The sequence below is a fragment of the Merops nubicus genome, unplaced genomic scaffold (assembly GCF_000691845.1).
Source record: "Merops nubicus isolate BGI_N331 unplaced genomic scaffold, ASM69184v1 scaffold15944, whole genome shotgun sequence".
Taxonomy (NCBI): domain Eukaryota; kingdom Metazoa; phylum Chordata; class Aves; order Coraciiformes; family Meropidae; genus Merops; species Merops nubicus.
This window is the reverse complement of record NW_008605023.1, coordinates 21,092-34,879: the sequence shown is the minus strand read 5'-3', so window position 1 is coordinate 34,879 and position 13,788 is coordinate 21,092. Positions and strand designations below refer to the sequence as shown.

The 13,788-nt window shown below is 39.8% G+C and overlaps 1 protein-coding gene across 1 annotated transcript in view; it reads left to right on the top strand.

Annotated features, from left to right (window-relative positions):
• TTC3 (tetratricopeptide repeat domain 3) overlaps nt 1–13,788 on the top strand; it is a gene marked incomplete at its 5' end in the record, with an annotated part of 65,409 nt that overhangs the window by 35,052 nt on the left and 16,569 nt on the right. The window contains 9 exons of the mRNA XM_008939216.1: nt 1,441–1,567; nt 3,097–3,219; nt 3,405–3,506; nt 4,190–4,282; nt 5,012–5,076; nt 6,528–6,664; nt 10,476–10,790; nt 11,613–11,867; nt 12,285–12,331. Of these exons, the coding sequence (XP_008937464.1) occupies nt 1,441–1,567; nt 3,097–3,219; nt 3,405–3,506; nt 4,190–4,282; nt 5,012–5,076; nt 6,528–6,664; nt 10,476–10,790; nt 11,613–11,867; nt 12,285–12,331 (1,264 nt within the window). The remainder of the gene's footprint in view (nt 1–1,440; nt 1,568–3,096; nt 3,220–3,404; nt 3,507–4,189; nt 4,283–5,011; nt 5,077–6,527; nt 6,665–10,475; nt 10,791–11,612; nt 11,868–12,284; nt 12,332–13,788) is intronic.

The following is a 13,788-nucleotide window of genomic DNA, read 5'->3' as shown; positions in this document are numbered from 1 at the left end:
AAGAGAAAATAAGACAGAAAAGTTCAGGGTTGAGATAAAGACAGGGAGATCTCTTGCTAATTGCAGTCATAGGCAAAACAGACACAACTTGGGGAAAATAATTTAGTGTCTCTTAAAATAGAGTTGGATGGTGAGAAACAGAGTAAAAAAAAAAGAAAATCAGCTTCCCCCTACCTCCCTCTTCTCTCCCCCCCTTTATCCCACTAAGACTAGACTTCACTCCCTCATTCCAGACTCCTTTACCTCCTCCCCCCTCCAAGCTGCCTGGAGGGGTGGGGAATGGGGCTTGTGATCAGTCTGTTACAGCTCCTCTCTGCTGCCCAGCAGCTCGGGGCCTCTCCACGGCCTGCAGGCCCTTTGGGACGCATCCTGCTCTGGCCAGCGGCCCTCCACCGCTGCTGTGGGGTACCTGCTCCAGCGAGGTCCTCTCCAGGGGCTGCAGGGGTAGCCTGCCGCCCTTCCTCCTTACATTGGTGCTTGAAGGGCTGGTTCCTGCTCTTTTTTCATCAATCCTCGTAGCTGTGCAGTATGTTTTGTCCTTTCTTATACCCACGCCTTCCCTGAGGTGCCACCATCTTGCCTGAGTGGCTCGGCTGTGTCCTGTGGTGGGTTTGTTGGAGTCAGCTGGAACTGAGGCAGCCCTGCCCTCTCCTAACAGGTTGTCCCTGCAGCACTGGTCCCTCTGTCCACCCTTGCCACATAAGCCCTATACAATGCCAAATAAATCAAATAAGTTTGATATTAAACTGTGAACCCTCTTCATGTGGAATATCTAAAAGCACTTGGTCAGAGAGTGTTGGATGCTGAGGGGGGATTCCTTCTTCCCACTGCCACAGCACAGCCATGTGCAGTCTGAGATCCTGGAATTATCTGCATCCCAGACCCACCACTGTGGCTTTTGTTTCCTTTGGCAGTTTTGAGCCATCATGAGTTTGCAATTGTGTCCCAAAAAGTTGTGCACACACATATGCAGGCCTACCACAGCTAGCCACCCAGACTACCCTGGGCAGTGCAGTTCCCAAGTAAAGCACTACCTGAATTCACAGAAAACATAAGTATAGGTAGCAGAGGCCTGTGCTTCCTCCCAGGCTGTGAGGGTTGAAGGTCACTTGTGAACATAGGCATATGCTCACACTCAGTTTTGACAAGCACACCCGTGTTCATGAGTCCCTTGAGTGTCAGCACAGGCTGTTGGTCTGCCTCATATCCGTGCCTGGACTCTGGGCCCCGTACCCAGGCTGGCTTACTGCCTCACAGCTTGACTCCTGAAGAGGCCTTAAATAACTTACTGAACTAAGTGCTCTTTCATTCCACATACTTTTACCATTTTGGGTTTTTTTCTTCAATCATAAAATGAATCATAAAAAGTATTACAGGCCACGTAGACATTTATATAGATTTATTCATATAGAATCTGAATGTGTATGTTTCAAACTTTAGATTTTCAGATGCACTCGATCAGTTCATGAAATCGCAAACAATGGTTAATCGTAAAATTGTACCTGGAGTATTAACTTGGCCCACATCATCTCAGGTCATTGAAGAGACACGAACAGAGAATTTACAGGTAAGTTTCAATAAAAAAGGGCATGAAACCTTGTTCTGCCAAATGGCCTTTCAATAAAATAAAAGGTGGTCATCTCCCTCCCTGCCTCCCCATTGTCAAGGCCGAAGAAAGGTGGGGGTGAAAGGGAGGCGCTGGCCTGGAGGGAGCCAGTGCAAGTGATGCTGCTCATGGTCTATACAGTGTTGTCAGCCCTGAGACCTAGGCCTTCCTAGAGCAGAACTCTTCTTGCTAGGGCAAATTTGAATGTGTGAGAAGCCTCCCTTTTATAATACAAGGTTGGGGGTTCTGCATCAGGTTCAATCGTTAGGTATTTCTATGTAACATGGTTCTTATCTACTCCAAGTCTTTTGTAGTATGTTAACTTCTTACTTGCGTGTTACTAAGCTTTAGATAGAGGTATTTTAGGCAATGTAATGCTAGAGGGAACAGGTTAAAAACTTGAAGTAGCAAAAACATGCAGTTGGAAATCCAGTAGTGATGCTATGATTAAAACCACGTAGGAGAGTGTGGCCATGTAGTTCTTGATTGATGCAGTGGGACTTGTATGGTAAATTTTCCTGTTTGACTGGAAAAATTCTAACTTGGGGTATAGTACAAATTGCTCTCTCACAGTGAACAGTCTTTTTTGTTTTAATTATTATTGCTGTTACTGTTTTTAAACTATAATTGAGTCACTGTTACTAGTGAAGGCTTTCTGGATAAACCATGCAAGAAGATGCATAAGCTCCTCTACATGGAGACAGTGTGACACTTCCTATACTGTAGTGTGTGAACTTGGCTATACTATACTGACCTGTTGTTTCTGGTGGAAGAAGCTGTGCTGTCATTTCCTAAACAAGAACTGACTTAGATTTCTCATAGACCACCAGCTGACGCCACAGTAATAGATCAGTGGTCTGGGGCTTCTGGAGAGCATAATGCAAATATCTAAAGGGCTGTAACTAGTGGTCTGTTTCTAATTTTTTTTTTTTTTATTATTATTCTGGGCTTGGTGGCAACCCTGTGGGACTTGAACTGACTTTACGTAAAGCCACCATAATTTCTTTACCTCAGGCATTTTTCTGGAAGATCTCACTAGCTCCAGTGCAGGGCCAGGTCTGAGTTGTCCCTAGGGAATGTACTTGATCTCATAACCTAGATCCCAGGTGAGGTAATCCTGAAATGCTGGGAAATGGCAGAAATGAGCAGACACTCAATTTTTGTCATGTTATTCGAGTAATCAGTCTCATCATTTTGGCAATGAGAAATGTACTATATTCTTCTGTTTGGAATTGGTCTGCATGTAAAACTTTGCTCCAAGATAAATGTGCGTGTGGTGAAGCTATGAGTTCTAATGAGCCTTTGAATATTGGCCATAAAAGGACAATTTTCCATAGCTTTCACTAGAAGAGTTCTAGTTCTTTTGGTATTTGTCATCTGCTGTTCAAAAAGAGATGTTTCACTGCAGAGTTCCCTAGAAGGTTGTAAGTAGGTACTGAGTCTTTTCCTGGTTTCTGTGCAACTTGTCTTACATCATTTTGTGTTCTCAGCTGATGTTAAAGAATTGTATTGAGGAATGCAAGTTCCCTCCAGAACCAGATGCAATTTGTCGATATCAGCAATGCCATGGCCAATCGAAAATCCAAATATTTTTTACAGACCCAGACTTCAAGGTAAATTTTTAGTTGAAAAGGGTTTGGGAAATAAAACTTTACATTTACATGTTTCCTGCTCCCTTCCATAGTAAAGAGCTATCTGGAACACATCTTATCCTACCTACTGTTAAGTTGTACGCTGTTTCCTGTAGGTGTGGTGGTTTGTTCCAAAGTTTTAAATCCATACTTTTTCTCAATATTAGGGTTTTATACGTTTTACTTGCTGTCAACAATGTAGAGTGGAATTTCATATCGGCTGTTGGAAAAAGCTGAAAACAACAAAGTACAGTGATAAAAATGATAAGGTAAGAGGTGTGTCAGTGTACAAGTGTCTCCTTTTTTTTTTTTTAGTCAAGTTTATAGCAGTCCTTAGGTTTTTGGGCAGTGCAGCACTACAGCCTGGTTGATGTTGCACCCACATGACAATGTCAGGAGAAGGGATGGGAAATAGGAGTCTCTTGCTAGATGTCTGACATGCAGATGAGGGTAAAGCTTGCTGTTATCTACAGAAGAGAGGCCTGATTGTGTGAAGGCTTAGTATGTTTAGTCTATTATGCATCACTTATGTCCTTCCATGTAGAAGGTTTTTTCCTTCTACAGTCTTGCTGTTGAAGTCAGTGTGACATTGAGCATGTCTAAAGGAGTTTTACAAAATACATTATCAGCAGACATTAAGAAATGGAGTGAAGTCTGGACAGAGTATGAACTCATGAAAGAATATTCTTAAAATTGACTCTTGAATGTGAGTTTAGAGGAAGAGGGGCTTTGCTATAGCTTTGGGAATAGCAGGTATATGCCGCAGATCTAGGATCCTTTTGATTTGCCAGCCTCACCAAGTCAGCTGTTACTTGCTTTCTTCATCCAGTCAGAGTTGGGGACTATGCTAGATTTAATTACCTGGGTCACCTCAAATGAAGAAACTGTAATCAGTATAAGATACTGCCTGAATTTAAATGTCTTTGTCATGTTTATCATTTTTCTCCTACAGGATTTTCTTCAAGCATTATGTTTCACTCCTGATTGTATGGGCCTTATTTCAAAAATAGTTATTTTCAGCTCTTCTGGTTTGATAAAATGTGAAGTAAGTAAATGTACATATAAAATGTGAAAATAATCTTTAAAATATTTACTCTGGTAAAGGAGATAAAAGTGAGGATGAGAATGCAACTGCAAACTCGTATGTAATATGCTATTGTAACTACAGAATCTGAGCATTATTTAGGAATATTAATTACGTGTTCTTTTCTTGCCTGTTCTTCTGGTGGAGCAGGTGTTACCTTATGGTATTGGTTAGAATTGTCATGGGTGGGAATTGGAGCTTCATTTTCTGTTTAGCTTGTGCAACATGAAAGGAACTGTTAGTTTAACTCTTAGGTAGTCTTGCTAGATGAAATAATTGTATTGGAAGAGTGCTCTTAGCCTCTACAGAGTCACCGGGAGATGGATACTTCTTCCCAGGGAAGTGTTGGTCTGTGAGGAAAAAAACAAACCCCAAACCAACCCAAACAAACAAAAACATCAGAAAGATTGTAAAGTTTGCTTTGGGCCTACTGGTAAAGCAAAGCAGCCTCCAGTTCTTTCTGACTTATCTTTCAACCTGGCTTTTCTGTGGATAAAGGTGTTTTGCTGGTACCAAGTTGTAGCAGTAGATCTTTTTAGGTAGACCTTTGTGAGGCTTACGTAGGCTGCATTATATCTATTGTAGTACTACTTTGGATGCTTTGGAAAGCAGTAAATGCCCCAGGTTTGATAACAGCAGTATTGCATTGTAACACAAATTTAATTAATATGATGTCACTTATTTTTGTAGTTTGAACAAAAAATCACAAAAACCAGAGAACCACCAAGAGCTGTTATTAAACAGAAGTGTTCAAGGTAAGCTCTCTACTCTTAAAAAATTAAGTTGACTCAATGAGAGAACAAAACAGATTTCTCTAGGATTGGTTTTAATGCATTTTTAAGAATTGATAAAGTAGCCCAAGCACTTTGGAAAGCTGTTCTTTTAGGTTTTGAATATAAATTGCTGCAGTCAACTTCTCGGTCTATACCTGAAACATAACTTCATTGTGAAGTCTGTGGGCAGGGAAGGAATGTGGTGTTTGTGGAAAGTGGGATTTGGAGGTCGTGTGTAGAACTTCAGGACTGTTTCTTTACTTTTGCTCTCCATCCATGTCTTTCTTGTGTGCTAAGATACTTAATGCTGAAAGAATGATTGTCTGATACTCTTAATGGTTTAAGAGTCTTAATTACACATGCCTGGCAAGTCAAGTGTATCTAGGTTAGAACAGCACCTCTGTTTTCTGTCTGAGATTGTGAGTAATGTTCTGTTCCTTCCCCTTGATAGAGGGAAGAAGTTCAGCAAGATTTTAGCTGGATGGGAGGGGTATCACTGTGTGGCATAAATTCAACACCACACTGTTCCACAGCATTTGCTATGGAAGCAACTTCTTGTGAACGTTTACAAAGTGTAAATAAAAGCAGCCTATAATGATGCTGTCATTGCTGATATTGGTTGTTGATACATGCTCCTTTGACATAAATGAGTTTAACTTTTTGGTCAAGTAAGGTTGTAATGAGGAGTCATGCCGAGAGGATAAACCAAATCAATATTTGAAATTTAAAATTTTGTGGTCTCTTAAACTCTAAATGAAAACTGTCTTTCAGCAGGATATGTTATAGTAGAGTGGAGCTTATAGCTATCGTAGGACATGTGTCTTAAGATAACTTAGATGTGCCTAACGCTAGGAAGAGTGTGACCAGTGGTTTGAGGGTGGTCCGCCTCCACATGTACTCTGTCCTAGTGAGGCCATGTTTGGAGAGCTGTGTCCAGTTCTGGGCTCCCCAGTTCAAGAGACAAGGAACTACTGGAGAGAGTGCAACAGACGGCTACAAATATGATGAAGGGACTGGAGCTTCTTTTATGAGAAAAGGCTGAGAGACCTGGGGCTGTTTAGCCTGGAGAAGAGAAGACTGAAAGGGGATCTTACCAGTGCTTACAAATATCTAAAGGGCAGATGTTGAGAGGATGGGGCCAGGCTCTTTTAAGTGTTGCCCAGTGATAAACATAAAGAAGAAAGTTTCCTTTCAGGGTGACAGGGCAGTGGAGCAGACTGCCCAGAGAAGTTGTGGAGTCTCCTTTTCTGGAGATACTAAAAACCTGCCTGCATGTGTTCCTGTGCAGCCTGCTCAGGGTGAACCTGCTTTAGCAGGGGGGTTGGACTAGGTGATCTCGAGAGGTCCCTTCCAACCCCTACCATTCTGTGATTCTGTGAAGGCCTTTGGCAACATATTTAATGCTGGGATCACCACTTAATTGCTTTTCTCAGTCCTAGGAAGTTAAAAATGAAACAAGAAAAAAAAATACGAAGGAAGTGTGCCCGAGAAGAGGCACAGAATTCTGCTAAAAAGAAAACAGAAGAAAACCAGATGGGAGATGAGCCATCTCAATGTAGTCATCACAGCGGTATGTGAAAGTGTAGCTTATTGCTCTAAGCTACCATGAGGTAGCATAAATAGTATTCTGAATGTCCTAAGTGAAATTGTAGCAGAATACTAATATTGAACATAACCTCCCCATTACAGACTTGCAGTTTCAGTTAAGTTTACTTTTATTTAAGTTCTGTTTTTAATTTCTAAATAACCATAAGATCTTACTGTATGGTTGCGTTCATTGTATAAAAGCACTGTTCTTGCTTCATTAGTTCATGAAGAAGCTCCCTGAAGAGGGCAAAAGCTCAAATTCCAAATTAATGTATTCAGAAGTGGTTTTAGAAAAAGCTTTATGCCCAATAAGTGAGGACACTCTTACAGGGGGAAAAAAACCTGTAATAGTTTCAGATAAAGAACAATATCCTAACTGCAGAAACTGCAGTGACTTAATGTATATTTCAGAGGAGTGGGGAAAATAAAATACTTTTTTAAGTATGTAGTCCATTGATGTGCAGTGTTGTGTATTTCAGAGGTGTGAACTTCCAGTGCATTTTATATTAGGGCAGACTATGGTGCAAACTGAAGTGGGTGTTCTTTTTTCTGTATTACTAACTTTAAAATAGTGTTCATGTTAATTTCCTTGTGGAATTTAATATTAAATACATTGTAGACACTTTTTCATCCCATACATGCTCTACTCATTTGTGCAGAACCCTGCTGTCTACTCAGTGGCATGTCCCGGCACTTGCTCTGTAAAACACTTTTGGGTGCTAAACTGTTTAGTTGGGGGTTTTTTGACCATTTTATTTGAGAGCAATCCCTTCCATTAGCACCATGGATTACTATTTTTGCTTCCATGTGGTCTTCTAAAATCACAGTCAGTTGACGTTGTGGTTTGGTTTTGGTTGTTGTGTGTTGGTTTTGTTTTGGTTTTTTTTAGTCTAGGCTTTCCTATGGCTTATCTTTAGTTCTAGTCCTTGGGTCCACTGCCAAGTCACTCACATGTATGTGAGTAAACGCCCTTAAACCTCTAAGAACTTAAGATGCCTTTGTTATGACAGAAGCACTCACCCTGCAGTACTGTGGGTAAAGGCTGTGACACTGGTGCAGGAAATGTGTCTAGATGAAGCAACTTTAACATAGTTCTGCAAAAATATGTGCGTTGGTGTTGGCCAACCTCTTTAATTTGTCCTGAGTTAATTCTGTGATAAAACTGAAGTCTTGCATGATTTCGGGAATGAGCTATTACTATGTTTTTTCACTTGGGGAAGTTTCATGAGGAGATCTTTCAGAACGTCTAATTTAGTCTCCCAAGCTATCTTGACAGCTTGTGAGGCCAGTTTCTGGGGAGAGCTGGCTTGTCACGGAGGGAGTGGTTATAGCACTAAAATCACTTGTGCCGTGTGCCGTGGGATCCTGATTCAAGATCCTGCTTTCTGCAGAGTGAGTGGAATGCACCTCAGAATAGGAGAGCAGCAATATGTTTTATTGAGGTAGAATGATAATTTGACAAAATTGAGTGAATTTGATAGAAGTTAGCAAAGTTTAACAGACATATTAAGGTTCCATTTGATAGTAAAGTTCACATTTATTACATACAATGTGGAAAAAGTGCACAAAGGTAAATTGATTTGGTGCTGGACTAGTGATTGTGAGAGAAATGCACAAAGGGAAATTGACTTGGGGTTGGGCCAGAATGATTTTATACAGAGACTGGGGGTGAAATGGGTGAGGGAAGCCTTCCCAGTGAGCTGGTCAACAGTTAATTTCTAAGACTACGGAGGAAAAGGAGAGACCCTCCTGTTGAGTCACAAGGTTCACAGTAGACTCTGTTGCTCTCTTTAACTCCTCAGAGAGGAGCCTAGTTGATGTTAGGTCCACCCTTAACCCCAGACTTTGTGAATGGTTTATGTCCAAGGATATAGAGGAATGAAAGGAGTGAGTCCCTCCTATTGCGTCATGAGGTCCAGAAAGGTCCCCTTTTCTCTGAAGACTCCTTCAGAGGGTGTGGCTAGATCCAGTCCCAGTCACAGACTTGGACAACAGTTTATGACTATTTGGGTATGGGGATTTCAGTGATAGTGGTTTAATGTGACAATGTGTACAGGGATTTTGATGATGGTGACTTAACATTGTGGGCCCTATATAACTTTAAGGTAGCAGCAGTTTAAAAGCTGCTAATGCTATGACAATAAATCATAAGATCAGGATGTATGCTTATATATAAATATACAGCAGTGCTTAATCAGTTAATAATTTGCTACTATCTATGCAGTGATTCAGATAAGGATTCAGCAAAGTTATCTAAGGGAATTGCACATACACGCACACACAAACATATATACACAGGTGTAGAGGTTGACCTGTGATTGTTTCTCTTTCAGCAGACTATAGTAAATTTTGGTGCTCAATAATCTTTAGAATTTTATGAAATCCAATTATAGTGAGTTACTTACGTCTTCCTTCGTTGCCTTATTGCATGCTGACAGTCTTCCCTTTTGTTGGCCTTTCCCTGGTGGGTGGTTAGAGAGTCTGACCTAAAGGGTGTCCCAGCTGAGAGGGAGATGCTGAGACGCAGCCCACTGCAATTCTGGGATGCTTTAAGGGGCCTGGCTTAGGATTGGTATTTGTAAGATTGCAAGATGATTGACTTCAGTCAGTGCTTTTTCATTGTGGCCATAATTTTGTCAGTCAGTCTTGGCCCCTTTAAAAGTGGGCTGTGATCCAGGCAGGAGGGGCTGCATTTCCCAGGCAACAGGAGTTTCACGTGCCCTTGGGGAGTACCCGATTGTTGTGGCTGGCTGTACTTGTGCCTAGGAGGGGAAGATAATGGATTGCTTCAGCTCACTGCCTCCTGAGTCAAGATCAGCAAGCACCGAGTTATCCCAGCCTGCTGCATTCCTGTAATTAAGCAAGGGCACAATGGCTGGTGCTGACATAGCAGCATGGCCCAAAAAGGGCGGGGAGAGTGTGTCTGCACCACCACATAGCTCACAAAGGTATTTTTTGTTTTTTTTATTAGCAGCAATACCTACTTTTAAATAAGAACAAATCTGCTTGTAAATTGGAGAGGAGTGCAAGTGAGAGGGGCACTTGTTTGCATGCACGTTTGTCAGATACAGAGGATTTTAATGCATGGCTTATATCTGTCAAGTTCATTGAATCTATTAGTGCACTTGGAACTGTTTGTTACAATAGTCAATTTTTCTTGATGTATGTAGCACTTTGTTTTTTAAAAGAAATTTTTCTGGGTCTACTTTTGATGTATGATTGCTGTCAGTTGAGCCCTGAAAGTGGTGTTCCATAAATGTGTGGTCTTGGGGAATAACGAAAGATGAAGGCTGATACGAGCCATTAATCTTTTTCGCTCTTGTTCTACAAAGAACCAGTGGCAGGGTCAGGGCAAAGGTTTCCTACTAGGTGTATGCTCAGGCACTCAGAAGTGTCTTTGCTCTGAGAACTGATGCTTGAGGGAATTCTGTCTCAGTATCAGAGCTGGCACGCAGGCCACACATGTAAATCTGAATCAACAATTGCTTGGAGCTGCTGTTACTGGCAGGTAATTTTTTTTTTTTTTTTTTCCTTTTGCAAACCTAGTTAACAAGCTAACGTTTATTTGTGTAAACGAGATTTAAAACCATGTTATGTCAAATTCATAATGCTAAGGCTAGTTATATGGCAAGATGCATATTCTGTGATTTTCAGTGTTGCAATAAAGCAAACAATTAAACACCACTTAGTCCAAATTATCTGTACTTTAAAGTTGATGCTTTTAATTGTGGTAAACAGACATGAAATCTTACTTTGTTTCATGTTGTTTTGTTTTTCTTTAAATCCCATTATAGGTTATGTTCAGGATTTATATGCTGGAGATCGAGTCCTGCAGCATATCAGTCGGAATGCTGAGCGAATAAAAACAGCTGTTCATGATGCTTCCAAACTCTTAAAGGAATTGCTTTCCTGGTTTGTAATTAGTGAGGAGGATTACACGTCGTATTCCAAAATGAGTAGCATGTCACATGAAGTGATGGAGCAGCTCATCAGTTACTTAACTCAGGAGAAAAACAGAGTGAAAACAAGGGGGTTTATCCATGTGCTGAGTGAGCTGGAAGAAGTGGATCCCAAACTACACAAGTGGCTGAAACACCTTAACAACTTAGGTAGGATGTGTGTTTATGTGCTAGCAGATGACCTTACCCTGTCGTGGGTGTTCAGTTTACAGGTGAGAGGATAACCTCCCTGTTTTCCAGTATTGCTTTCTTAACTTTAAATGGTCAAGTGAAGCTTTCCTGTTTTTAATTTACTTGATCCTTAGCTGCCAGGATTTCTAGAGAAGAAAGTGTGACCATTGGTAAGGCAGGAGCAACCTGTCTTGTCTCTACAGGTAAAGCATTCTAACCTGGGCAGGGCTTTGTCTGTGTAGGAAGGAGAAAATTGAACGAATTTACCTTCTAGTGTCTTCAAATTCCAGAATAGGCTTAAACGATAAGGTCTGTATAAATTGTTTCTGGAAAGTAAATAATGATGTGGCTGTTATCATAAAAGTTTACTTGACTGTATATATTGGAACTAATTTAACTTTATGCTCTTTGGCAGTGTTGCCTTGCTGTGTGGTTTCATACTGAATTTGACTGGGTGAAAGGAGAAGTTTGTTTTTGCAGGCAAAATGGACATAAGGTGCCAAAACCTTGGATGAGATTTGGGTTGTTCATTCTCTTCTGTTGCCTCCATGTGCTTTAAGGAATTTGTATAGGTTTATTATACAAGTAATAATTTGTTGTTGACAGAGTAAAATACATATAAACTCAAATTATTATTTTTGTTTTCATTTTCAAGATACAAAAGCTTTGACATAATCTGTTTCAGCCTACTGTTTATTGAATTTCTAGGACAAACTGTTCCTCTTTGAAGAGAAATCTCACACAGTGAGCACTAAAACACTGAAGCCAGAATTAAATGTTGGGGTTTCTTATCTCTTTTAGGTCTGACAGCTACAAAGAACTTTCTTCTTCAATATGGACAATTTTTAAAAGAGCTTGACCTTTCTATTTTAACCACACACTGGAATGAGAAATATGGTAGTAAATTTGAGTATGTGACAACTAGTTCTGAAGACATTGATTATTTCTTAAAACCACCCATAGAGAAAACACGTTGTTTTATATGGCTGCTAGAAGATAACAGAGACAATTTTCCATTTCTTCATCAAGCTTTAGATGAATTCTTTGATAAAATGGGTAAGTATGCAAAGATCATGATTCTTCCAAGCACTCTATTTGTCTGGATTTAACAGTATTTGATAGGCTTTGTAAAAGGCTGAAATCTCAGCAAACAACTAATGGCCTCATTATAAGGGATCTTCTGTGTTCAGTGCTGAAAAGGCAGTATGACCTCAAAAGGCAAGCCACCCATTTTTAGGGTACATTCTGCTGTTCTGTTCATGTGCCACAACCAGCACGTGAGTTTACCTTTATGCATACATAATGTCCAGCCAAAATAAGTATTGATCTTCCAGTTTAAGCATAAAGATTCTGCAGCAAGTATTCAACATGCTTTGGTGGTAGTATTTCTAGAATTTCATAGCTCAAAATTTTAAATTACATGAAATGTTATTATTTCTGTTTATGAACGTGCTTTTGTTACCTTTTCAATAGATGACCCTACCATTATATTAAAGAAGCCAGGAAATGAAAATATAGAGGTAAGTGAACTTAATATCTATTTGGAAGAAGCTCAGAAACAAGTGTGTGTTTGGTGTTTTAAGAATGTGCAAAAGCAAACAGAGATGTGCTTCTCTTGGTTTATTTTACATCTTCATCCTTCAGACCTGATTAGAGATTTACTCTTCCGTTTTACCTCCACCTTGCTACCCTGCTCCTTTTCTTAAAGCATTTGAAGACTGCATACCACTTTGCCTAAACTTCCCTCAGCAAAATGCTTGTGGAGTTTTCAGTTCAACCATAAGCCAAAAAGATACATTTTATATTATGGGCACTTCAGGGATGCAGATGAGGAAGTTGTCGTGAAGGCAGACGAGGCTACACCGATGTGCTCTATCACCTCCTTTGGAGAGGGAAAATGAGGCCAATAAGGTGTATGGGAGTAGTGTTTACTTACTACTGGATAACAGCAGTTTGGTCTTAACTCTAAATATTAAAATATCTCTGAAAGTATCATTGGGGAATTAAGAAAAAGTACCAAACTTACAGGGAGATACTAACTGTTGCATCTGTGTATTTACCATGACAACCAGATTTGAGGCATGGATTCTTCTTGAGTGTGCTTAACGTGAATCTCTGCATCATTTTGGACACTAATTGTTCTGTATTTTATGGCCTAAAGCAACAAATGGGAAGGTAGTGTGAAACCCAGCTTTGCCTTCAGATGTCATTAAGGCTGGGAATTTCATGTTTTTTCTGCTAAGAAGCAAAGTACTTTATAAGTGAGTTAGACATATTTTGCTTTTAATAATTACAATTAATAGATGCTTTTCAGATTTAACCCGCAAGTGTTAAAGTGTACATCATTCCTTATAACTTTTTGATTAGTATTGCCATTAAAATCTATTTTAATTGGCAGACGTATACTGTGTGTTTTGGTTAGTTATACATTTGAGGCATTCATTTAAAGTTATTCCAGCCTGCAGATAAGTTTATCTGTACAAATCCAGGATTTACTTTTGATACAGAATAAATCTGTAGAGTGAGTTAATATACATCTTAATAAAATGTGAAATTCTTTGCTTTTTCATTTCTATGAATTGGAAATCTAAGAGTGAGGTGAAAGTCATTGCAATAAAACTACTTCTGTTTCAGTGTCACTTATATCCTAAAATAGAATGTTAGTAAGTTACTGTTAGTAGAGTTATCTTAATCTATAATCACAGTCCTATTAAAGTGGAGATGCATTTTTAGTTCTTTCATCTTTGCATATCTTAGAAAATTGAAGTGACCAGAATATTTGACAGTTCCCCACGTGGAACTGTGCTTCTTATTCCCCATATGGAGCTGCGTTGTGTGGGAAGTTGCAGCTCTATGCAATTTGAGCCGTAAGTAATGAGCATTTGAAATACTAAAATGACAGAAACTGTTTCTAAAAAATTAATGTTCTCTACTTTTAAAGAGGAAAATGATGAGAAGGAACAAAACAGGTAGTCTT